At 39.8% G+C, this 25279-nt stretch overlaps 1 protein-coding gene across 10 annotated transcripts in view; it reads left to right on the forward strand.

The window, feature by feature from the left end:
* PHF14 (PHD finger protein 14) overlaps window positions 1–25279 on the forward strand; it is a 155853-nt gene that overhangs the window by 81084 nt on the left and 49490 nt on the right. For 9 of the 10 annotated variants that reach the window (XM_063123436.1, XM_063123414.1, XM_063123427.1 and 6 more), the window contains one exon: window positions 13758–13875. In XM_063123436.1, the coding sequence (XP_062979506.1) occupies window positions 13758–13875 (118 nt within the window). Of the gene's footprint in view, window positions 1–3399; window positions 4040–13757; window positions 13876–25279 lie in introns of those variants that run through there. The other variant, XM_063123464.1, reaches the window with a different exon arrangement.

Raw genomic sequence — 25279 nt, forward strand, 5'->3', positions numbered from 1 at the left:
TCTCATTAATTTGTGGTGGCAATGTGTTATGTGAACGATATCCAATATGCAAGCTTATCTTGGCACCTGGCTATACTACTACAGATAAACAAACAAACAAACACAACAGTTACTTTTAGGGGCCATACTAGATGGCAAGAAAACTTTGAAAATTCAATTGGTATTAAACACAGGGCTACCTAGCACTAGCAGCGTAAATTCCCCTCCAAGCATAGTAGATACTAATTCAGACAGTCTTCTTCTGCTATAGAAGTTTCTTTTTAGTGTGTGTATTCTAGAAAATAACCACATCCAGCAGAGGGGCAAAGGAGAGCTTTGCTCACAGACACTGTCTGCATTTCTAGTGCTTCAGTACCCTTGTCTGGAAATACCATATTATTCAACCTCACAATCCTATCCTGATAATCATGTCCATGATACTGGAACTCTCTGGAGATTAATCGCAGGTAGTTTCTAATTTGCAAACTGACAGAAACCCTAAATATTCTTTATTCTTCAAGATTGCAGCTAAACGGCAGGGTAAAAAAAATTGAATACAGAAATTATTTTTAAAAAAAGGCTCAGTGACTTTGAATTCTAGGCTTTTTAATCTGCTTAGAGATGGAAGATAGCAAAGAGGCTATTTCAAGCATTGAAAAAGCATGGTATTTTTAAAAATTATTTACAAGCTGTATTTCCAGTCTTTAAATCAATGTACACTATTTAAAAAACATGCATGATAAGATAAAATCCTAAAATCAAAATTAATAATTATACCTCCCCCCAAAAAAACTACTGAATCAACCAGATGCCTGTCTGAATAATAATTTTAAAATTCTTACAGCCATAATAGAAAACATATGTGCTCCAGAAGGTAGGAACAATTACATAGATAGGAATGTACCTTAGAGAGCTAATTGCAGGATAAAAATGTGACTATAGCACTTGTTAAGTTATGTGTTTTGTACTTACACTGTAACTAACTTCACAAAATGTCTCAGGTCTTTCTGCTAAAACATTTTCCTCTAGTCAGTGTAAATGCTAGTTCCTTAGAAAATTTTATATAATAGAAATGAGGCCAAGACGCATTTCTTGCCAAATGGTCTCGTACCTTGATAAGGTAGTAGTGGAAAATACTGTTTATTTTCGTTAATTTTATTTTTAAAATGTCTAAATTGTGCCTTCATCCAGATATGGCTCACAGGGTGGTATATTTTTTTTAAAAAAAAAACAGTCCAAATATCAATACAATATTAAAACAACAATAACAAGCAAAACAACATAATAGCATTTCACAAATAATAACAAAAAATGGTTCTACCAGCTAAAATAAAAACAATTTGACTTGGTGCTGAGAGGAATACAGTGTAGGGACCAGTTTTACCTCCTTCTAGGAGGTATTAAAACTCAAGGTGCCATCATGAAAAAGGTCCTCTCCTTTGTAGATGCATAATGTACATGCCCTACAGTGATTGCCCTCGAGATGTTTTAAACTACAACTCCCAAAAGTTCTAGCCAGCATAGTCAATAGTCAAGGATTATGGTAGTCTAAAATACCTAGAAAACCAGTCACAGCTCTAGCAGCAGAATTCTGCATTATTTGCACTTTCCAAACTGTCGTCAAGGGCAGTTTTTTTCTGTTTAACTGAGTGCAATCAGTTGCAACCAGTTCCCTAATTCGATTAGAGCCCTTTCAGTTAATCCGCTGAACTACTGATCCTTGCTACAGTGAGTATAGAACCAGTAAATGCATTAATGTTACTCCCATGTGAAAGGCGATGCAAGAGGACTGGTTCAGAGAGAGAGGTGAAGAATGGAGATATGTATAGTAATAAACAAACAAACAAACATGGATTTCTTTATGTCCAAATGAAATAAATCAATAACCTTTGTTTTGAAATCACTAATGGCTTATTCAGATTCATTTCTCATCAGGTTCCTCAGAGTTGTCAATGTCAAAATTGCCATGATAGCATCAAGGACCTTTATTGTGATAAAGTGTACAAAAAGCAGTTTCTTAAAAACAAATGTTTTGTCCCTGCCAGGTTCTTCCCCGCCTCTGATTATGATACCATATTTATTTATTGCATTTTAATGGCACAGATCTAGGACTGAATATCAGATGAACGCATATACAGGGCATGTGCACACTTTCTCAACTTTGTGTCTGTGGATAAAAGAAGAAAAATTGTAATATTGAGAAAGATTTCACAATTCTGTATTTTCAGTTTGGTTCTTTAACCAGTTTTCTTCCTGCATAAATATGAACATATTTTTTTCTCTTGGTGTCCTTGTTTCTTTTAAAAATCTTTTTATATGTTTCTTGGATGTGGAATACCAGCCCACAACCATGCTTTATTGGCCTTCTCTTTTGTAACATTTCATTTTTAGCTCCTTAATTCTTAACTTAATAAATAGAAAATCCATTATTTAGTGCATGCGATTTAGGAGTCTGTTCATGTGTCATTTTCCATAGTGCAGAGAAGATGAATTCAACTGATTTGCCTATACAAATTGTTTCTATTGAAACCTATGGCAATATCTTTGATGTTTTCTTTTATTCTGAAGTGTGTTATCCACTGTCAGAAACTCTTCAGATTCCTGTCTGAGTCTTGCTAGGTCAAAAGTAAAATATGTAAGCGCCTTTTATTTTCCCTTTGTTAGAAATTCTGCATTAAAGCACCAGATGCAACTATCACAGCATGAGTGCACAGTTCAACACCATGTTGGGTTTTTCCTCTCACAATCTAATCAAAGCTCTTGTACATTTTCCAAACGTTTTCCTGCAGTAGTTGAGTTAGATTTAAATATAAAACTTAATGGAATTAAGTAGAAATAGAATAATTGGCGCACATGGTTTCTGATATATAAAAGTCCTGCATAAAAATTAAAGTGAACTTGACTTTTTTTTATCTTCCAGTTGTGCTGTCCAAATAAATACAAAAAACAAAGTTCACCAGAAGCTGTTGAAGGCCTTTTAAAGGCTTTAGAACAATGGCTTCTTAACAGGGCCACTTTGTAGTTGTCAATCAGTTTCTGCTCTCCCTCATTGGTCACAAAAAGTAAACCTTGTATATCCTGCCATATAGTTAAGAGGTCCGACTAAGAAAAGCTTAATCTCTTTGTATAGTCATGTCTGTTTTAATTGAAAACTTTTATATAGCCAAAAGGTCGCCACTCTCCATTTCCTACACCTAAATGGCAGTTTCTCTTTTCTTTTTAAGCATATTGAATGAGAAAAAGAATGGATGATACTTAACAGCTAATTCACCTCCATATGCACTTGGAAATGTAACACTAATCCTAAATTGTCTCTTTTCAGTCTGATTCTGCTATGATGTTGAAATATTTTCATAAGTCAATGGAACTGTTAAGAATGGTAAATGTTAATCTTCTTTTTCTTATCACTTTACTGTGTAGATACTCTTCATGAGACACTACTCTGCCACAACTCATCCTCGGAGGCAGTCCTGGAAACTACTTTTATAAATGTGCTTTTAAGCTGTGGATAAGACTTTCAATAGGACACAAACTAAAGGAAAACAGTACTATCTTTACAGTATTCCTAGCCATGACAAAAACTTGGGTTTGCTTGCCAGGCCTTGTAGAACATAACTGATTGGTATGTTACTTGGACTGACAAGGCAGTTAATTTACTTGAATTTTTTTATTGCACTAATCAGGCACATTTGATATGTGCATTGCTGGAAAACACTGGATAAATGTCTTGTCTGAATTGTTCTATTAAGTAATTTTGTCTCCCATTGCAATTCCTTGGTAAATGATGATGTACGGTATTTGGACTCGCTGAAGAGTGACAGGAGCCTATGGGAATTAAATACTTGATGTGATGTTATTGAATGGGAAAAGCAATGCTTTGTCATTTGTTGGATGCTTTATTTTCTGTGCCTCTTAACAAGCAAATACTTATATAAAATAATATGTTGAGGAGCTACATGTAAAAGGCTTGATTTCTGTAAAAATGTTCAATACAGTGGCAATCAGATATCTGTAAAACATTTTACACGTTCATTATGAAATAACGGTTTTGCTATAGAAGAATTGATTTTGTGCTTATTAGCATTTCATCTCAAAGATTCACTGAGTGAACACAAACTTATGTTTGTCTCTGGATTATATTGTGACAGAGCAAAACCCAAATCTTGTGAGGTTGTCTCAGGGGAGTTATGTGTTCTGGGTGGTGGTGTTTCCTTCCAAATCCTGTAACAATTCCTATATTATTTTGGCTGAAATAAAAAGCTAGTTAAGTAGTATTACCAAACAAAAAAAAAATGCACGTTAATGTTCTATGTTTCAGCATAAGATTTGTATAATTTTCAAATAATTCACTTAACAGCAAAAGTATATGAAATACTTATTTAATTTTGTCCTTGTTTCAAAGAAGCTGTTTGTGCATTTGTATCTGTAACAATGATATATATATGTTGCGATCCAACAAAGGTATTAAATCGTGGGAAGAGAACCATTGGGTTCTTTTGAAGTATTCAATCCATCTGCTCTCATTGCTTAAGAGGCAAGCTGTATTTGAACTGAAGGGTAGTTTGGCTTTTCGGCAGAAGAAGAAATGTTCAAAACATCTGCCATGGGATGGGTTTTCTTTTGTGCACTTATCACTTTGTTGGATCACAGCCATGGTATTGGAAATTCTTGGTATACAGTAATATGGTAGTATCTTGGAGCATTTTACAAGGTATATATTTCCTGTTCAAATATATTTTATAAACCAAAATATAGAAATGGAAAATACAATAATAAGAGGATGTATAAAATGACAGGAAATTAAAAAATTAGTGTATTCTCTTGGTTATGGCTAGATCTCATGGTTATGGCTAGCTGTATCATATCTGGATATGTTCAATAAACTAACTTGATATCATTGATTACACTGTATAAAATAAGCATTTTGTTAAGATTGATCCTGTTAACATGGATTCAGGATTTAAATATGTGCATTAGGGTTAGCTGAAAAGAGGCTAGATGCATCAGTGGATTTGCTATGATTTGGAAATAAATGTTGGCGTAGATTACCTTACGTATGAACATCATGCTTATTTTGCTATAAGATATGTTTTATTCACATGTTTACTTGTATAAAGGTTTCAACAGGCTTTTTCTAAAAAAAAAAGAAGAAGCAGATTCAGACTATAGTACCTGTAATATGTTCTAAAGAAGTAGAATTTAAGTAGCATATATTCCTTTGTAATAGAACATTTGTAATAAATCAGTGCATAGTAATTACTAGTTACTTACTTAACATTATGATTTTTAAACTACATTAATCATTAAAAACAAATATGTTTTGAGTTGCATGCATCAATCTGTGCAAGAGACAGTGTTTTCAATATAGGTAAGTTTCCTTACCTATATTGGTTTTGTGTATTCTATTGTACATTGCCTTAAGTGGTTTCTCAGGAAGGCAGATGGTCCATTGCCATCACTGGCCTAATCTACACTGATGTTGCTCTATGAAAGCAGTATGAAAGAAGTATATAAAAGGCAGGAACCACACTACCGCTTTATAGTGGTATTGATGTGCACTGACAACTGTTGGGGCTCACTGACACATACCATATACCGCTTTCATACCACTTTCATAGTGCTATATCCTGCTTGGTGTAGATTAGGCCACTGACTTCCCTACCCATCTTCCCACTGTTTTCTGTATTTTCTATTGTTGTGGACAGAGGCTGGCCACCAGTTGATGGGCCTAGGAAGGAATTTGACTTAATAACCCAATTGAGCTAGTCATGATGGGATTTATGCTTTTCTCATAGCAATACACTTGTTTGTTGTGTTAAATGTTTATTATCTCTTCGCAACCTCTTTGTCTGGGTGCTGGAGGCATTGGGCCAGATCCATTTTGAGGGGATGTACAGGCCGTAGAACTCAAAAGTGCAATCCCCATAAGGGAACTTGGGATGGGGCTGCAAGGCTACAGCCCAGTGCAGGGGCTTGGAAGCCTGCATATATTCAGGTGGCTGAAGGGGCCTACATGATTGGTGCATGCTGTGGTGTAGGTGCCACACTCCTAACTTGTTACTCCCAGTGTTACTCCAGCAGGTGGGCTGGGGAGGGGGGGGGCAGAAATTGGACAGCACTCAGTCTGCCTGATGACTGGATCTCAGCCCTGTGCCACACTAAAACCTTGTAAACTATAGCTAATAAAGTTTGTGGCCAATTTCAACAATTTGATTTGTATCTATATTGGTACTTATAACAAGTAACTTAAGTAGTTCTGGGCTTCTAGGGTAGATTGTTACTGAATGGATGTAAGGTTTTAATATGCTGCATATGCAAATATTGAGGCGCCATGATAGATTGGAGAAATTACCAATGAGAGGACACTTACTAGTTTAATAACTAAAGTCATCTTTTGTATCATAATAGCATCAGTGGAATAGTTTTACTTAAGAGATTCCTGACATACATCTAGCTTTATATCTTAATCTTAAATCGCTATTAGCTTTAGACCTAAAACTATAGGTTCCACCTTTATCATTGTACTAGAGCTTATATATGTTCTTAAATGTTACATAGAAATGGGAAGATTTGTAAAATGAAATTATACCCCTTTTTGTGGTCTGCTGCCCAAAGCATCTGCTTCTTGTTACTTCATTTTAAGAGTGGCCTTGTCCGCAATCTTTATGGTGGTATAAAATTCTAAATTTGATCAACTGGGATTTTTAAAAGATTATTATTATTATTATTATTATTATTATTATTATTATTATTATTATTTATTTATTTATTTATATAGCACCATCAATGTACATGGTGCTGTACAGAGTAAAACAGTAAATAGCAAGGCCCTGCCGCATAGGCTTACAATCTAATAAAGTCATAGTAAAACAATAAGGAGGAGAAGAGAATGCCAACAGGCACAGGGTAGGGTAAGCAGGCACAGGGTAGGGTAAAACTAACAGTATAAAGTCCGCACAACATCAAGTTTTAAAAGCTTTAGGAAAAAGAAAAGTTTTTAGTTGAGCTTTAAAAGCTGTGATTGAAAAGATTGAAAAGATTCCTGCCAGAGAAATAATTTGCTGATTCATTACTGTGGAAGATTTATATATCTAATTGTAGCTGATTGTAAGCCCCCTTGAGTGGCATTTTCTTGGTAGAAAGGTGGGGTAAAAATCAAATAAATAAATAAAATTCTGATATATCACTATAATATATAGCACTTCCGCATGTATTCAACATTTATTGTAGGTTTTTAATCATACCTTTTGTGAGTAATTTTTTTACAGCATTTTACCCCACTCTTCAGCCAAAAAAGTCTCCCAGAACAATTCACAAAGATGAACACTAAGATAGTTGGTGACTTCAGTCAATCTAGAACAGCGGTCTTCAACTGGTCCATACCTGAGATCCACCTCAGACTCCTAACCTACAACATGGGGCCCACTTTTGCAGTTTTCCTCATGCTCAACATGGCAACAACAGCTTGGCCGCAACCCATCTGGACTGATCTTGTGACCCACTTTTGGGTTGTGACCCACCAGTTGAAGACCATTGACCTAAAAAGACAATACTCTAAAGGAAAAGGGATTGTGAGGGAAGAATGGGGGAAGCAAAACTCAGGCACAGTTCTTAGTTTCAACGTTCTTATTGGCATTCTTTCTAGCAGGGAAGGGCTAAACAAGCTCCCTACAGCTGTTCCTTCTCTGGACCATGTATGGGGTTAGGTTGGATTCCCCCTTGCCGGGATGTTTTCCTAGGAGGAAGAAGATGCAATCTTTCCAGTGGTCCTTGGTTCTCTGGCCAGAGAATGTAGTCCTAAGGAACTTTCAGCTAAAGCTGAGTGTTCCTCCTGGCAGGGAGGGGTGAAGCGAGTCCTGTGCAGCTTCTCCCTCTGTGGCTTATGTCTGAGGTAAGGTTGGTATCCCCCTTGTCATGATGTTCTTCCTGGGAGGCAGAGGGTGCAGCCTCTTTGGTATTCTGCCCGATGGATGCTGTCAGAGTCTGCTGTCCCAGCATACTGTTTTTGTGGGCAACGTTCAGTGATAAATATATAAGCGTGAGAGGGTTTTTTGCCCTTTCCAAAGCAATATTTGTAAAGTTGTCTTAAAAGATTTGCTTATTAGTCAAGAGTTTTAGGTGATTACTTTTACAGCCAGACATGGGTGCAGCTTTCTTATGAATACAAAATATATTTTAATTCTTCAGAGCTTTGATTTTTGCAAATAACCACAGTGACTTACAAATATGCAAACTGTAGGCACCTTTTTCTTCAACACTTCATTTAGACGAGCCCAACTTCTCCCCCTCCCCCATATTCATTCTAAGACTTCTGCAGGCCAGCTGATAAGACTCCCTCCTGTGCAGGTAGGCGCAATGTAATGAAATTGGACGTGCGTGCTAGGCTTTGTAAACAGAATGAGATTGACCCCCAGCCATTATCTCATTTATCTTATTTACATTGTAAAATCACGATCTACAGTATTGATTAGAGCATAATTAGCTAATTATGGACAGGAAAATACAGAGTTATGTGGGGTTTGAACACAGCAGGCAGAACTGCTGAAAGATTTCCAAGGGCATGAGCAGATGGAGATCACTTTATTAAAGAACAAACAGACGTGTTTCAGGTATGGAAGTATCTAATCAACTTCTCTTGCTGTGCCAAGATACTTGACCTCAATTCTGTATTTTTGCTGTGAAAAATATATTTTCTATCAGCTGCTGGTTGTTGTTTTTTAAAAAGTATTTGTTAACCTCTCTATCTGATTGTGACAAAAATAGCAGAGGTTCCCCACCATTTTTCCTTAAGATTTATCTTATTTGCATTGTTTAAAACCAGAACTGAACTACTTAGTTTGCTGGCCTGGCCTTGGGAACAGAACTGATTAAGTTTTGATTTACAGTGGCATGGTATGTTCATATTTTAATAGTTATTCAACCAGATAGATGGCCAGTTCACATGTAGAAAACTGGGCCTGTATATTTTTAAACAGTTTGCAATTCTGGGCTATCATAAACAATAACCAATCCTTCCCACTGTAATCTGGATAGCTGAACACATATACTGTTTGTTTTATACTTTGAATTGTTTTAGTTTTTGTGAACCGCCCAGGGAGCTTCGGCTATTGGGCGGTATAAAAATGCAATTAATAATAATAACAACAACAACAACTTCCGTCCATGTTTTGGTTAGTATTACATGCGGACCACGAACTCTGGATTGTCTCTCCCACAACAAGCTAAAGAAAGAACCCACAATTTGTTCTTGGGTTCTTTCTTTGACTCATCAGAAGAGAGGCAAGGTAGACCTCCTAGTTAGCATGTACTGCCAATCAAACCACAGACAAAAGATTGCCACAGGAGCAATTGGGCAGCACGCACCAACATGCTGCCTCAATCATGATAACCCAAAGTCTGTGGTATAGTTACATGTGAAACAATCCATATTGTTTTAACATTTGGACGTCACGTTTTAGTTTTTTAATGTCAAGAGAGCTTAAATCTTGCAGCCTGATCGTAGCACTTAGCTATATTAGCAAGTGTGCTTTGGATGAAGCATGGCACTTGCTAAACAAGTAGAATGTCTGAAACATGTTAGTTTATGGGCTGGCCTTCTGGTCAAAAACAGTCACAGAAGCAATTGAAATTAAGCTGCCAGAAACAAAGTGGCTTAGTTCAGACATGGTTCAGAGGCTGGTTAGAAGTTTGGAGCAGACTCCCCTCAAGCATCCAGGCAATGTCATGACACAGACAGACTGCAGATGCTTCATTTGCACAGTCCTCCATCCACTAAGTAGGATTATGAACTGGTTCTATCAAATTATAGGGGGAAAGGTAGGGTGTCTCTTAATGAAATCCACAAGCTCCATACCCAGTTCCTCCCAATTTTAGCTCCCTTTCCCCCACTGTAGCCTTCAAAAACAGTAGCTAAGGGAGGGAGGGCCCCCTCTGCTCCCCCTGTAATTCAAGCACTGTCAATTGCATACATTATTCACATGGTTTGTTTCGGAGCACAGCTATCTTGGGATGGTGGAAAAGGGGTGAATCCACACACTCATTTTCCTCCCCTCTATCAACAAGTGATGGGCACTGTAGAAGCTCAGCGTGCTGACCATTTTATTCAATGACTGTGCAGAAATCCTCATGTGCTGGCTGCCACTACAGCTGCTGCAAACCATAACTTTCAATCGTGGTGATTTTGGACTAATAAACCATGGTTTATTAGGCCGAGAACAAGCATTGTGCGCTTAGACTCCCTTTTTCCTTCTTTCATGCACCTTAATCTCTTGAGTACAAACCATAATACTGTGATTTCATTTCCGCCTAGAAACCAGGATATCAAACAAGGATCTAATCCTGGTTTATAGTTTGAGATTAAACAACAGTTTCCCAAATCTGATGCAACAGATAACTGTGACTCAACAAGTGTTAGAAGTCCTGCATTATGGCATGGAAAGAAGGAGGATGAAGGCAACATACAGCCATGGATATGTATGGTTTGTTAGACTGTGATAGTTCTGTTTGAAGCAGAACTATTGTAAGCCTATGCGGCAGGGTCTTGCTATTTACTGTTTTACTCTGTACAGCACCATGTACACTGATGGTGCTATATAAATAAATAATAATAATAATAATAATAATAATAATAATAACTATGAAAGCTGAAGGTGGTATAGCAGAGACATTGTTTTTGACACAACAGATTGTAGCGCTTTAAAGACTGGTCTGACCAGAGATATTGAGACAAAGAAAAAAATGAATTTTCACACCATAGGCAATGAAGGTTCTATCGTGCCACCAACTCTCAAGGCAGGGGAAGATCCCCAACCTTTCTTCTGTTTCCAATATCTTAATTCCATTTGCTTTTTCTTTGCTTTAAATGTGTTCATGTTCAGCAGCATATAAAAAGGAGCACGTTAACACGACATTGGGAAACGCATAGACACAATCTGGAAACAGTCTAAAAATTTTAAAAGGTTGAAAAACTGGTTTCAAATTATTATTATTATTATTATTATTATTATTATTATTATTATTATTATTAAAAAAGACATCAACTTTAAGAACTTGAAATAGGTAACAAGTGCCATTGAGAATTCTGATTCAGAAATTGTCTGAAGACTCCACATTATGCTAGGAATGTTTTGATTTTTAAGTGCCTTTTCAAAACTGTATAATATACAGTGATTTGTTTTATTACATTGTTCTGCATTTATGTATATTGTGTTGAAATAATGTAGATTGCTGGGAGATTTTGATTATAAATTAATTTAGCAGCTTCTCCTTTCCACACTTGAATGTTATTTGTTTCTGTTGAACATAAAATAGGTATATATGTATTTATTTAAAATATTGTCTTTCTACCATCTTCCCAAGAACAGATTGCTACTGAAAGTTAATACTGCAAATATCTAAATTTCCCCCAACATGTCTAACTTTTGGGAAGAGGAGGGACTTCTATGCTGTAAAAGTACTATGGAACTATATCTCTGTCCTCATACAATTTTCATTCCCTCTTCTTCCATGGTGGAATCTGAAACTACCAAAACTGGAAATAGAAGGTTTTGTGTTGTGGAGTTGCACCATGGGGAAAAAAAATGTTTTCTTTGTGCCATAGTAGATATTCTTAATCACATATGATATCTGACTGGTTCCTTTGTTTGGAGTTGAGGGGAAAATTCAGGTTGGCTAGTAACCCTTTGGGATTTTGCTATCCCCTTAGTATGCGCCTCTCTCGACTCATACTAACTTTATAGGCACCTTTTAACATCGCCTTTTCATTAGAATGGCTCCTCCATTTTGATGAATAATTAGTACTTTCTCATAATCATGTACACTGGGAGAAACAAACATCAACTTAAAAACAAAAACAAACACTCTTTAACAATTTGTACCTTTACTGATGCATTGTTCCCTTTATGATGGCAACTGCAGTATATGGCCCCGTTGTTCAAAATTCTTTTACTTATTCTCACTTAGGATAACCAATGTTTGTCCTGGTGTTTTCCACCTCAGAGGAAAGTACTTATTTCAGTTCTTCAAAGAAAGGTGTGCAATGTGATTAAAAAAATGTTTCTTTATAGGCAGACAGTCTGTCATATTTTATTATTTAAAATATAAAATCTGGATATATGCTATGTTAATAGTATAAAATCAAATCTACATTTAAAACCTCTTTTCACTTTCAGTATTAAGCCTTAAATTTGCTCTGCTAGTTCCTAACATGAAGAAACCTGTTTTGAAAATGCATGGTCATTAATTCATAAAAACAGGACAAATGCAAATAATGTAAAAGCAAATACTTGTAAGAAATGTGTCTGAGTTCATTTTAAATTTACTTTTCTTCCTGTTGGCCATATGAAAATACTGTGCCATATAATGTGTATATCCTTTTCGACTGATCAGTGCATGTTTACTTGGTACTCAGTCCCACAGAGTTGAAGGGGATTACAGCCTTTGACAAAAAACAAAACAAAACAAGTTAAAACAAAACAGAGGAAATGCTTCTTCAGAGGTAACACAAACATCTGCAGCAAGAATATCTAGGCATTTGGTTTTCTGTTTGTTGCATTTAGCATGGAAAATATAAAATATTTAAAACACTGACATTTTTAAGACTGCAAATTGTGAGTTGGATCCATTCTTAATCATACTTTGAACAGATCTATTGACATCAATTGGACTTAACTTTGTCATGATTCACTTAATTTCCACTGATTGCAATGACAGTATGGATGTTTTTGCCAATACTTTTTTAAGTTTAGACATTGTAGAATGTTTGGTCAGAAAAGGATACAAAGGCTGCATTAGGACAACATGGAATTCAATGGTGGGGTAATAATCAACTTGACAGTTGTTTATCTAGGGTGTACACCCCACACTACATGATAATAATGTGGTGTAGATTAGGATCAGCGTTGAATTGACTATTAGTCCACGCTGAGTTGACTCACTCATCCCCACCATCTCTCCCCCCTCAGTCCTCCCACTAGTATCCCATCAGCCATTGCGCCGAAAATCTATCCTGCCGACTGGACAGCTCTTGTCTTGCTACTCTGTGGCTGTGGAAATAACCAACGGTGCCTCCACACAACACGATAACCAACAGTGGTTTAAATAACCAACTCTGCAAATAACCAGGCATTGGTTAAAAAAAACTCCCACCATACAACACGATAACCCATGGTGGGTTAAATAACCAACGGTTGACTGTCTAAACCACCATTGGTTATCGTGTTGTCCGAACCCAGTCAGAGTCACCAGGTGCAAAAGGGAGATGTTGCAAGCACCTGTGCTCTTATCCAAACTCCTATGTATGCTGTCTTACACATTCATTGGAGAGGCAACCAGTTGCATACAGTAGTCAAATGATGAGGGCTGCATGCTTTGTTAAAATTAATGTTACAATGTTATTTTGCTACAATGCAGTTGAGATTTTGCTAAATCTTCTTCAAAATATATTATAATCAAATCTGTATTAATATTTATCTGTTGCTGTGACTAATTAAGTTGGCTATGGACTCATAGGCTTTAGTGCACACATGAAGCTCCTTCACCTACTTGGATGTACATTTAGCATATTCAGCTGTGCTTAAAATATTGCAGCTCTTGTTGGAAAACTCTTAATGGCCAAACTATGATGCACAGTTCTGTACAATATTTTGGCTACTATACTATTCTGAATAGAAACAAATTTCTGAAGTTCATGTGTTCTAGTTGTGCTGAGATCCCTGCTTTGCCTTTTCTATATAGACTTGACTTTGAATATTAAAGAAATGTATCTGTTTCTAATGCAGGTGTGATGAATGTAGGCTCTGCTATCATTTTGGTTGTTTGGATCCTCCCTTGAAAAAGTCTCCCAAACAGACTGGCTATGGGTGGATTTGTCAAGAGTGTGATTCTACATCTTCCAAAGTAAGTTAATAAGTCTAGTGAAAATGCAAAAAAAGTGAGTGTGTTAGAAAATGTTTTACAGCAGCTCATCTTGAGCTTGTATGTAAACACAATGTGATTGGGGAGAGGTTAATAAAAATGACTGGTTTTATTCTGTTGCCACTATTGTGTTGCATTTTACTAGTACAAAGCCACAGGGTCAATTGGTTTTGTAAAGTGTTATTAATATTCCTGAAAAGATTTCGTCACGTATTTTTGCTCGCTCAAAATTATTCAGAAAATTTTGGTGCGTTCTGATTCATTTAACTGTGCAATGTTTCACCATTTTTTAAGTTTACTGGTTAGTGCATGTAGAATATACTTTGAATAAAATGATATACCAGGTCATTTTATTATAATGAGCATATATTTTGTGTATTTTATTTGCAGTTAGGCTGTTTTCTACTAATCTATAGAGGAATTTAAAGAAACACTGGAAATTTAACTGTGAAAATATGAATATCCTCTGATATTGCTGACTATGCTTAAGATATTTTAATACATGTATTTATTTATAAAGATCAGACAGATTGGTTTTGTATCATGTACATACATTGTGCTGTTAAAGTGGTCTGTTTGCTGAAAGAAAGATTTCGCCAATATGTTGCTTAAGTGATTTATTTTCTAAACATATTTAAATCAGTAGCTATAGGAAACCCAGAAGGCAAAACATAGTTTTAAGTTGTAATTGAAGAATAAACTGTGGGCTGCTAAGTCAATTAGTAATCAAATTATCCATCCTAAAGAAGACACATTTTTGGCATAGAATAATGAACAGTTACTGTCCACTGTTGCCTGGACATCTAAGTCTGTTAAAAACTACTTAAATGAAGTGTTCGGTCTTTGGGTGAATTAAAATGGATGTAGAATTCCAGGCAGCCCTTTAAATGGCTTTTCTATAGCATGAATTAAAATGGTCTGTTAGGCTTTGAAGACGTATTGCCAGCAGCAGTACTACTTGAAAACAGCAGGGCTTTGATATGGCAAAATCTTAGATTGTTAACTTGTTTTCAGCATGGGCCAGTTTAATGGCCTTTGAATGAGCAAATACTACCAGAAAAATTGTCTTATGAGGACTCCTTGTGGTTCTGTTTAGTTACATCAGGGTTTGTCATTTAAAGACAATGTTTTAGTAATTTCAAAGGCACCTTGCACTGTTTTGTATTATCCAAATCCGACCAGCTGAATAAACCTTGCTTTAGGTGGAAGTTGTTTTACAAGAGCATAGTGACTTTTGTTTTAAAATGCAGCCTTTTGGAACAATTAGACATAGCTTACTTTTACTGCCCTTTGGGTGCTTGTGAGTATAGCAAAGAGCTGGGCTCAATCCAGAGAATGCTGTTTTCACAGGAATACAAACCATATTGGGTGAATAAAAGCCAGCTGGGTGGGTGGATGGGCTGAGGCAGGGATGGGAACTCTGTATCCAGTAGTCCACCTCTGTGGATGGGGCACAAGCCTTTCTCAATTAACTTTTCCTATTTTCCTGCTCACACGGCTCTGTGAAAACGTGAGAGTAAAGCCATGCAGGCAACCTTCTGTTGCTCTTGAACCTCTCTGGATTGTGGCTTTAGCGTAAACTTACTTGCATGCATGCACAGTAAGTTGACTGGGCTGAACAGAAGTTCATTGGGAAAAGTCTAAGGAAACTTGTCATGATTGATTCACTCTTTGTCTTATGAATGAATTGCACACTTGAGTTGCCAACACTGTCAATTTCTTTCCACCATTGAATCCTATTTTCTCTATGGCTCAGCAGTTCCATTTAGATGCTCAAGCAGTGAAATAGCATTGGCATTTTGGTTCTTGCCGAAGCAACATTCTCCTTCAGCAAAGAAATCAGATTTGGAAAGTGTCAGTTCCAAATGCAAGTTAATCAGGGAAAGTGAATGCATTCTCCTCTGTTTAAAGCAAACTCTTAATATAAATTAACAAATACTAACAATATATGTTTGAAAAGTGTTGTACCTAATGTCTTTTTGAATAGAAATGTATATTAGCCTTGGTCATTCATGGAAAAGTAAGCAAAGATGAATAATTTCTAGAAACTGATAGTAAACTCTCCCATATAAGCATAAGGATAATTGTATTCTTTAGTAATAATAGTGGTCCTTTTATAATCTGTGCTCATAAAGCAAATATCCAGTATTAGTGGTTCATTGATATCGCATTTGTCTTGATAAAGTCTGAAGTAATGTGATTATTCAGATGAGGGCAAATAGTTTTTATATAGATGCAGTAAACCCAATTAAAATGTATGTCTTACTGATATAGACTACTTACATTTTGTTCATAATATGCCATGCAACTCTCCTGCTATCTTGTCAAGTTATATCCCCACCAGTGTAACATATTCCCATATTACCCTGGCTGTCAAATAATGACAGTGACTTTGCTTCAGGGCATGGGGGCAGCATCTTCTTTGCTAGTAATAGTGTCATTTTTATGGAATGGGTGATACTTACCACAAAGGTCTGACAAGCTTTCTCATCTCAACAACTTTGCTGGGAAAATGGTTTTTTTTTATAGTACATGACAAGTGAATATATCTATTTCTATACCTTTGCCTGTTTTCCTTCAAAACGTTACTACTGTGCTTTTACAGAGTTGCTAACTTTCAGGGTTTTATCCAGAAAAATAGGATCCACAAAAATCAGGCGGAGGCATCTACCATGCCTCCACCCAATTTGGTGGGATCTTCCCTTTCCCTTCAGTAACCTACGCCATAGCCCATCCCATTCAGCTTAGGTCTCTGACTCTCAAGAGACATTTCGGAGGGGCAAGGGGCTGCCATGGGAAAGAAGAAGAGGCAGTCCATCAGCCCCCTTTCCTGCATGTTCCTCTGGATTTAATCCACAGTGACTTAAAATGAAAAAGCATAGCAAAAGCATAGAAAAAGCATAGTGTGGGGAGGGGATGTGTGAAGCAAAGACTGTGCCTTCACCTTGATTGAGCCTCCTTATTGGCCCCAAAGTTAAGATCGAAGCAGAGAAATCTGCATTCCAATCTGCCCTTGCTAATTCTGTACCTAATTTTAACTCAGTACTGAGGTTGGAGCAAAGCAACCCTGCCGGCCATTAGGGCAAACATCAAGCCCACATTTGGGCAACACTGCTACTATTTTGCCCCTGAGAGATAACCCTGCCAGATGGTTGGAAAAGGGAGATAACCATACATGTTTCCTACTGCTCACAAATGCAATTTACATATGACATCTTCATTCGCTACATTGTTAGAATACATTTAAATGGCCCTCTATTATAAATCTATAAAGATTAAATATTACACAAATTGATCTTTTAAAAATATATTTTATTTTTTTAAAAAAAAATCTCATTTATTCTTAGATCATTTGTTTTAGAAGAACTTAGGCATTCTTGGCTTGCTGGATTTTACCCCATTATGCTCCAAATCCAACAATTGAACTTGATGGACAGAGAACTGAGATATGCAAACCTTTTAAAACTGCATCATTTTTTCATCTAGTCAAAATATACAGGTATGCAGCGATCCCACACAACACAAATTTTGCAAAATAGTTAAAAAGTAGAATGATAAGAATCTTGTTGTGAATTTATGCAATCAAATGTTTTAATATCACTTTTATCATATTCTATTACTCTATTATAATAATATAGAAAAAGAGAAATATAACCCTTTCCTGAATTGGATTGCTTATTCAGGTTTCATATCAAAAAGTAACTTTGCATATCCTAACTTATATTTCCATAAAGTCAGGTCTATATTCTTCTTAGTCGGACAGAAAAAGAAAAGGAGAGATTGCAGAGACAGGGGTTCAGTGGATCAGGTATGTCTACCATCCAGCCCCCCTAGCTGCACATCTTAATTACCAAAGCATTCCAAGAAAAGGTGCTACGTTTGTTCCAAGCACCCAGCCAGCACTTCCTGCTACGTATTCATGGGCAATATGCCCTTAATATTTGTGCTGTAAAGGTGAAGTCTGTCAAGTATGCTTTAAGGTAGATTCCTGTAAATGAGCAGGGGGGTGGATTCGATGGCCTTGTAGGCCCCTTCCAACTCTACTATTCTATGATCCTATGATTATAAAGGAGATTGTGAGGCATTGCATAGTAAATACTTCTACTGATTAAGAGAATGGTCTACCTAGGCCTGGCCCAAGTTATCTGACATCTTGTAATCCACTGTTTTTAAATCCAGTTTTATTAATTATATTTCACAGACTTTTTAATCTTCCAGGAACTCCAGAGCTATATTTGGATCATTGCAACAAGTAGTGGAGGCTAATATTGGAATAGAAGTTCTTAAAATGTATTTGGCCAAATTTATTTCATCCGTCCTGTCTTGTGAGGTAGCCACCCGCCTGTTTATTTGTGAAGCCCAAGCTTGTTTAGCAACAGACAAAACTAGTTTAGTCATCTTTAGACCATTATCTGCACATGAAGGATGCATGTTAAAATAAGAAATATCTAATGACCCCAGAAAGAGTTCTTCAGCAGTAAAGTAAGTGCTAAAGTGCACAACCGAGACTGAGGGACATTTCTTGGGGAAAGGCAGCCATCTCCCCACCCCCACCCCAAGCCCTTTTAGGAGGTTCTTCTTCGTGGTCTCTATGCATCACACATATGGGCTTTGCGCCTGCGCAGAGACCAGACCGGAACCTTCTATAGCTGAGTGGAACGTTTTTGGCGGGAACCCCTCCCCCACGCTACCGTGCATGTCCATGGGGTTCCCGCCCTTACCTCAGTTCTTCTTCGTCCGCCATTGTGCACAGACCTGTTTAACCGAACCTCTAGCGTTTTTCTTATTAACTTTATTCTCTCTTTTACGATCTTCTTCGTTTTTCGATCTTTTTCTAAGACTCTTCTTACTACTTTTCTTATATATATATATATATATATAAAAAAATTGTAGATAGTTTTCCTCAGCGACTTCGGTCGCGTGAGGCCTGTATGGCAGTTGAAGCCCCGTTTACGAAGTGTGTGAAGTGTGGGGCCAAGCTTCCACCTATTGACGGACACTCCCTCTGTGTCCTTTGTTTGTGCTAAGGCCATATCGTTGAGGCCTGCCATCATTGCATGTCGTTTACAAAACAAACGAGGAAAAGCAGAGCTGACGACCTCCCTCCATCTTGGGGGGAAAAAGCTCTCAGAGCCACGGAGGCTCCTACTATGGATAAAACGGCAGTCAGTAAGTCCGTTACCGACAAAACGGCAGCCAGTAAGACCGTTGATGACCGTTGCACTGAGGTGCCTGAGAATTCCAGAGCGGCTAATAGGGCTCAGATACCCCTAACGCCTGGACGGTCACTGGTGAGTTCCGCGGCCAGGAAAATCTCCAAAAAAGGCCCGGGCTCCCAAATCTTCGACGATCGACAAAACGGCAGCCAGTAAGTCCGTTGATGACCGTTGCACTGAGGTGCCTGAGAATTCCAGAGCGGCTAATAGGGCTCAGATACCCCTAACGCCTGGACGGTCACTGGCGAGTTCCGCGGCCAGGAAAATCTCCAAAAAAGGCCCGGGCTCCCAAATCTTCGATGATGGACAAAACGGCAGCCAGTAAGTCCGTTGATGACCGTTGCACTGAGGTGCCTGAATATTCCAGAGCGGCTAATAGGGCTCAGATACCCCTAACGCCTGGACGGTCACTGGCGAGTTCCGCGGCCAGGAAAATCTCCAAAAAAGGCCCGGGCTCCCAAAACTTCGACGATCGACAAAACGGCAGCCAGTAAGTCCGTTGATGACCGTTGCACTGAGGTGCCTGAATATTCCAGAGTGGCTAATAGGGCTTAGATACCCCTAACGCCTGGACGGTCACTGGCGAGTCCCGCGGCCAGGAAAATCTCCAAAAAAGGCCCGGACTCCCAAATCTTCTTCGGAAATGGAGCGGCGGAACCGGCTAGGAGTCACTCTACTCCTCCTGCCATACCGACCGCTTCGATACCGAGGCCTCCCTTGGTATCGAGATTCCAGCTGCTACCGATGGCTACGGTACCGACGCACCCTCCCAGTCTATCGGAGGGCGAGTTGCGGGATTCGGTTTCAGCGGCCTCTTTCCGAGAGCCTACCAGGCCGTGAGAGGTTCAGGGACTAATCCCTCTACCGCCTTCGGAATGGGATCGATATCGCCCACTTCCAGGGTGACCACCAGTACCCTCAAGAAGAGTATTATGCGCACCCTTCGCTTACATCGAGGGTGTGTCATCTACCGCTGCCTCCACCGCCCGCCCACCAATGTCCACGGTGTCGACGCCTCGACACCGTACGCAGCCATCGGCATCGACTGCCGCGGTTACCACGATACCGACGGAGCATGTGTCATCTACCGCTGCCTCCACCGCCCGCCCACCAATGTCCACGTTGTCGACGCCTCGACACCGTACACAACCATCGGCATCGACTGCCGCGGTTACCACGATACCGACGGAGCATGTATGCCTCCAGGTGGTTACAGTATCCTTGCCTGAAGAAAATTATTCATCGGAGTCTGAATTGGGGTTGTCGGCTACTCCATCGATGCCTTCACCATAAGATGAGGTTCATGACAACGACCCTTCTTCCCCTTCCGACGATATGGTCAGATCTTCTGACCATATGCTTAGAATGGCTCAGGCATTAGGACTGGTGATCCAGCACCACATGCTTTAAAGCAAATGGCTCAATTATTCTGGAAAACACCGGCTATGTCTCAAGCCACATTGTAAAGGCTAGAGACCCTCTATCGAGTCTAACAAGAAAATGTACAGTTTCTGGTCCAACATCCCAAACCTAATTCGATCGTAGGGAGTCGGCTCAAGGCCGCTCACAGAAGGCACATTCTGCACCCGTGGACAGAGAGGGCAGAAAGTTGGACCTTACGGGCCGGAGGATTTACTCCTCTGCTTCTTTGGGCATCAGCATACGAGGCTACCATGGCACGTTACCAGCTCTTCCTCTGGGAGAAAATAGGATCACTAGGTGAACATCTCCCAGAGGACAAAAAAGAGCGGGCATGAGTCTTCCAAAGTGAAGCTTCAGCCATAGCCAGGCAACAAGTGTCGACAGCGCGACACCAAGTTGACTGCCATTCCAAGTCGATGATGGGACCCGTGTCCTTGAGGAGACATGCTTGGCTCCACTCCACTAATCTGGCTCATGACACCAAAGCCAGGATTGAGAACATGCCTTACCATGGCGAGGGCTTGTTTAATAGCAAGACGGACAAGACCTTGGACTCTATATACAAGGCTTGCACAACAGCCAAGAAAATAAGTTTCTCTGCTCAGCCTGCCCAATACAAGCTGAGACGGTGAACAAGACCACCTGCTCAACAACAACAGCAGCGGCCCTACTATCAAAGCCAACAGAGGCAGCAACAACAACAACAACTCCAGAGTAAGCAGCCATATCAGTCTACATTTCAACAAGACAAGCGTCAGCCTGACTTCACCAAGAAGCAGCGACTTTGACTTCTTTGTCCCACGTCCACCTCTCTTTGCGAACCGCCTAGCACCCCATTACCATCAATGGGAGTCAATGACATCAGACTCCTGCGTGCTCACTATCATCAACTCGGGGTATGCCATCGAGCTCGATGTCCTTCCTCCTTCTTCGGGGGTGAAAGTAACGGCGCCATCCTTTCCTCTGCTTCCGGAGGTACAGACCTCTGCTATCGAAGAGAGCCATCTCTCCAGTACCCGCAGAGGAACTCAACCAGGGTTTTTTCTCGCACTACTTCACGGTCCCGAAGAAATATGAGGTCTTCGGCTGATCATGGACTTAAAGCAGTTAAACAAATTCATCATTCCAAGGAAATTCCGTATGACAACGGTTACTTTTATTCTGCAGCTCCTACACTTGGACGATTGGCTTCTGGTAGTTGCACGCTCCAGAAGGACATTTCAATCACCCTCAACCTGTTGGACTTGTTGGGTTTGTGGGTCAACGAGGAGAAATCCATCTTGACCCCACATCAGAAGCTCGACTTTATAGGGGTAATTCTGTCGTCTCGAGATGTGAGAGCATACTTACCGTCGACCAGAGCGAACACCTTACAGCAGTTAGCCATCGATACCGAGAGCCGCCGAAAATGCAGTCATCAGGTTTGCAAGACTCAGAATGAGAATATTGTAAGCCTGGGTTTTAAGAACTTTCGATCTTCGAAACACTCCTTCGGTAACGATCACGACGGATGCATCGTTGATCGGATGGGGAGCACACTGCGACTCCCTCACAACTCAGGGCCGTTGGCCTCTTTCCCAGAGGGAACATCATATCTACCACCTAGAACTGCTAGCGGTGGAGAATGCAATAAGAACTTTTTCACAATTGATCGAGGGCTGAATCGTCCTGATCGCAACAGACAACACCACAGTAGTGGCGTACATCAACAGACAAGGTGGGACAAGGTCTCATCCTCTGAATCGATCGGCACTCAGGATTTGGAACTGGTGCATAAAGAGAAATACTCACCTGACGGCGACCCATGTAGCGGGCAATGAAAACATCATCGCGGACGCCCTCAGCAGGTCTTTCCACGTCGACCACGAATGGGAGCTCGATACCGAAGTAAGAGACGTTCTCTTTCGGTACTGGAGCCTCCCTGCTGTCGATGTCTTCGCTACCGAAGAAAACACAGCTTGTTCCAGGTTCTGCAGCACAGCAGGAAGAGGAAAGCACTCGCTAGGAGATGCTTTCACCAGAACCTGGAAAGGAAATCTTCTTTACATCTTTCCTCTGTTTCCACTGTTGACGAAGGTGCTGGCCAAAATCCAGTCGGACAGGTCGGACTGCATCCTTATCACACCGTGGTGGCCTCGACAGACGTGGTTCTCCACGCCCTTCGACTGTCGGACGGGAATTACATCAGACTCCCGCCGATACCGACACTGTTGTCTCGACACCAGGGCAGGGTTCGACACGCAAACCCGTCGACCCTCAAGATGATGGCATGGAGGATATCATCCACTCCTCCTCTCGTATCAAAGATTTATCTGTAGACCATATATTTTTGGCATCACTAAAGCCTTCAACAAGAAAATCTTATGCGGCAAAGTGGCAAAGATTTCAAACTTTTGCCTTGGAAAACGATCAAGCACCTGAATCTTGCCCTTTAGCGTTAATCCTCAAATACCTACTGACACTTTATCAGTAGGGACTCGAACTCACTTCCATCAGAGTTCACTTAGCAGCTATTACGTCTTTCATCGAGGCATGATTGGTTTTACACCTTTTGTGCATCCAACATCGAGGAGATTTTTAAAAGGGCTTAAAAATATGATACCGACAGTAAAGAGTATCGTTCCACCATGGAGCCTATCAGTGGTGTTACAGGCATTGACAAAGAAGCCCTTCGAGCCCATGGCCTTATCTGACCTTAGGCTTCTAACATTCAATACTGTCTTTTTAGTAGCCATCACTTTTGCTAGACGTGCAAGTGAGCTTAGAGCTTTCAAGATAGTTGCTCCTTACACTATCTTTCACAAAGATAAGGTTGTGTTACGCACAGACCCTGCCTTCTTGCCTAAGGTAGTGTCAATTTTTCATCTGTCCCAATATATCACTCTACCAGCTTTCTTTCCGAATCCTACATCACCTGTAGAGTCTGCTTTACATACACTTGATGTAAGGAGAACTCTTGCCTTTTACAAGGCTAGGACAGGGAATTTTAGAAAAACAAAGCAATTGTTTATTTGTTATGGGGAGCCTTATAAGGGACTCCCTGTTTCATACTGGCGTCTGTCACGCTGGATTGTAGAGACAATTGAACTTGCCTACTCTATCTCTAAACTAGAACTGGTGAAACCTGTGACAGCTCATTCTACCAGAGCCGTCACAACATCTGTGGTTTTCGGCAAAGGTGTTCCTTTGACAGAAGTCTGTAGAGCTGCAACGTGGTCCACTCCATCCATGTTTGTTAGGCACTACAGTTTGGGCACCCGTGCGAGGCAGGACTGCTCATTTGAAGGACAGTGCTCTCAGAGATCTTCAGATGATGCACCAACCCACCTCCAAATATATGTCAGCTTGCTACTCGCCCATATGTGTGATGCATAGAGACCACGAAGAAGAAATGCAGGTTGCTTACCTGTAACTGTAGTTCTTCGAGTGGTCATCTATGCATTCACACAACCCACCCACCATCCCCACTTGGTGGTGTGAGACTTATAAATGACACAGTTATATGTGGAATGTACTTGTATTTTATTTACACTCATGTTTATGGGGGCACAATGTCGGACTCCTGTAAACTGAGGTAAGGGCGGGAACCCCATGGACATGCACGGTAGCGTGGGGGAGGGGTTCCCGCCAAAAACGTTCCACTCAGCTATAGAAGGTTCCGGTCTGGTCTCTGCGCAGGCGCAAAGCCCATATGTGTGAATGCATAGATGACCACTCGAAGAACTACAGTTACAGGTAAGCAACCTGCATTTCTCCCCACACAACATGTTCTAACTCCACTGTTGTGTGACTATGGGTTATTGTGGAGTTGATTAAAATCCATCGTGATGTTTGATTGACAGTTCCTCCACCTTCTCTCCTCCCCCAGTCCTCCTAACAATATCCCATCAGCCATTGCTGCAAAAAAAAAAAAAAAATTCCGGCGGCTCTCCTAGAGTAGCACTCTCTCCTTCCACCGCTCTTACCAGGGAACTCTGTAGCCAGTGGGAAAAATCAACCCAACACAACAGAAAACACTACAGAGCCCACACACAACATGCCACACAACGATTGTGCAGGATCTCTCCTTTGCACAGCGTGGACATTCTGCATGGAGTGTTTTTTTTTTTTAATTCTACCATTGCATGGAAGTTTCCCGCCAGACAACACATTTCTCAACGGTAGTGTAAAAACTCCACCGTGGAGTTCTAAAACCACCGTTGAGAAACCTGTTGTCTAAACTGAGCCTTAGTGTATCATGTAAACCACTACAAACCACGTTTACTAGCCATTTTCTGCAAAAGGGTTAGCAGCCTAACCATGGCTTAGAATGTTGTCTGAACTGGCCCAATGACAGACCCAACAGTGTTATAGCCAAAAGCAGTTTTCCTATTTGATCTATTTTGGGTTCCCACCATTGAACTCTGTCATTCCAACAGGCTGCCTGGGTGATGTACAGCATTGTCCTGGGCATTTTGATAGCATTAATTTAGTATAACCCCAACATGCAATTTTAAATATTGCTCCAGTGTTTCAGACTATCTCAAAGTAACAGTTGTAACAAAGCTTCTAACGATATGCATAGTCATAGAAGAAAATTTCATTTTTAACTAATACATATGCTCTCCTAAATTACAAGATTGCCACATGTCTAAGTCCTGGGATATACAAGGCAGACTATTGTCAAAAATTGTCTCTAGCCATTGATGTGAAATAGTCCCAGGGACCTAGCGATTCAATTTAATTTTGCTGCCAATAAAATCACCACG

The sequence above is a fragment of the Elgaria multicarinata genome, chromosome 1, assembly GCF_023053635.1.
Source record: "Elgaria multicarinata webbii isolate HBS135686 ecotype San Diego chromosome 1, rElgMul1.1.pri, whole genome shotgun sequence".
Classification (NCBI taxonomy): Eukaryota; Metazoa; Chordata; class Lepidosauria; order Squamata; family Anguidae; genus Elgaria; species Elgaria multicarinata.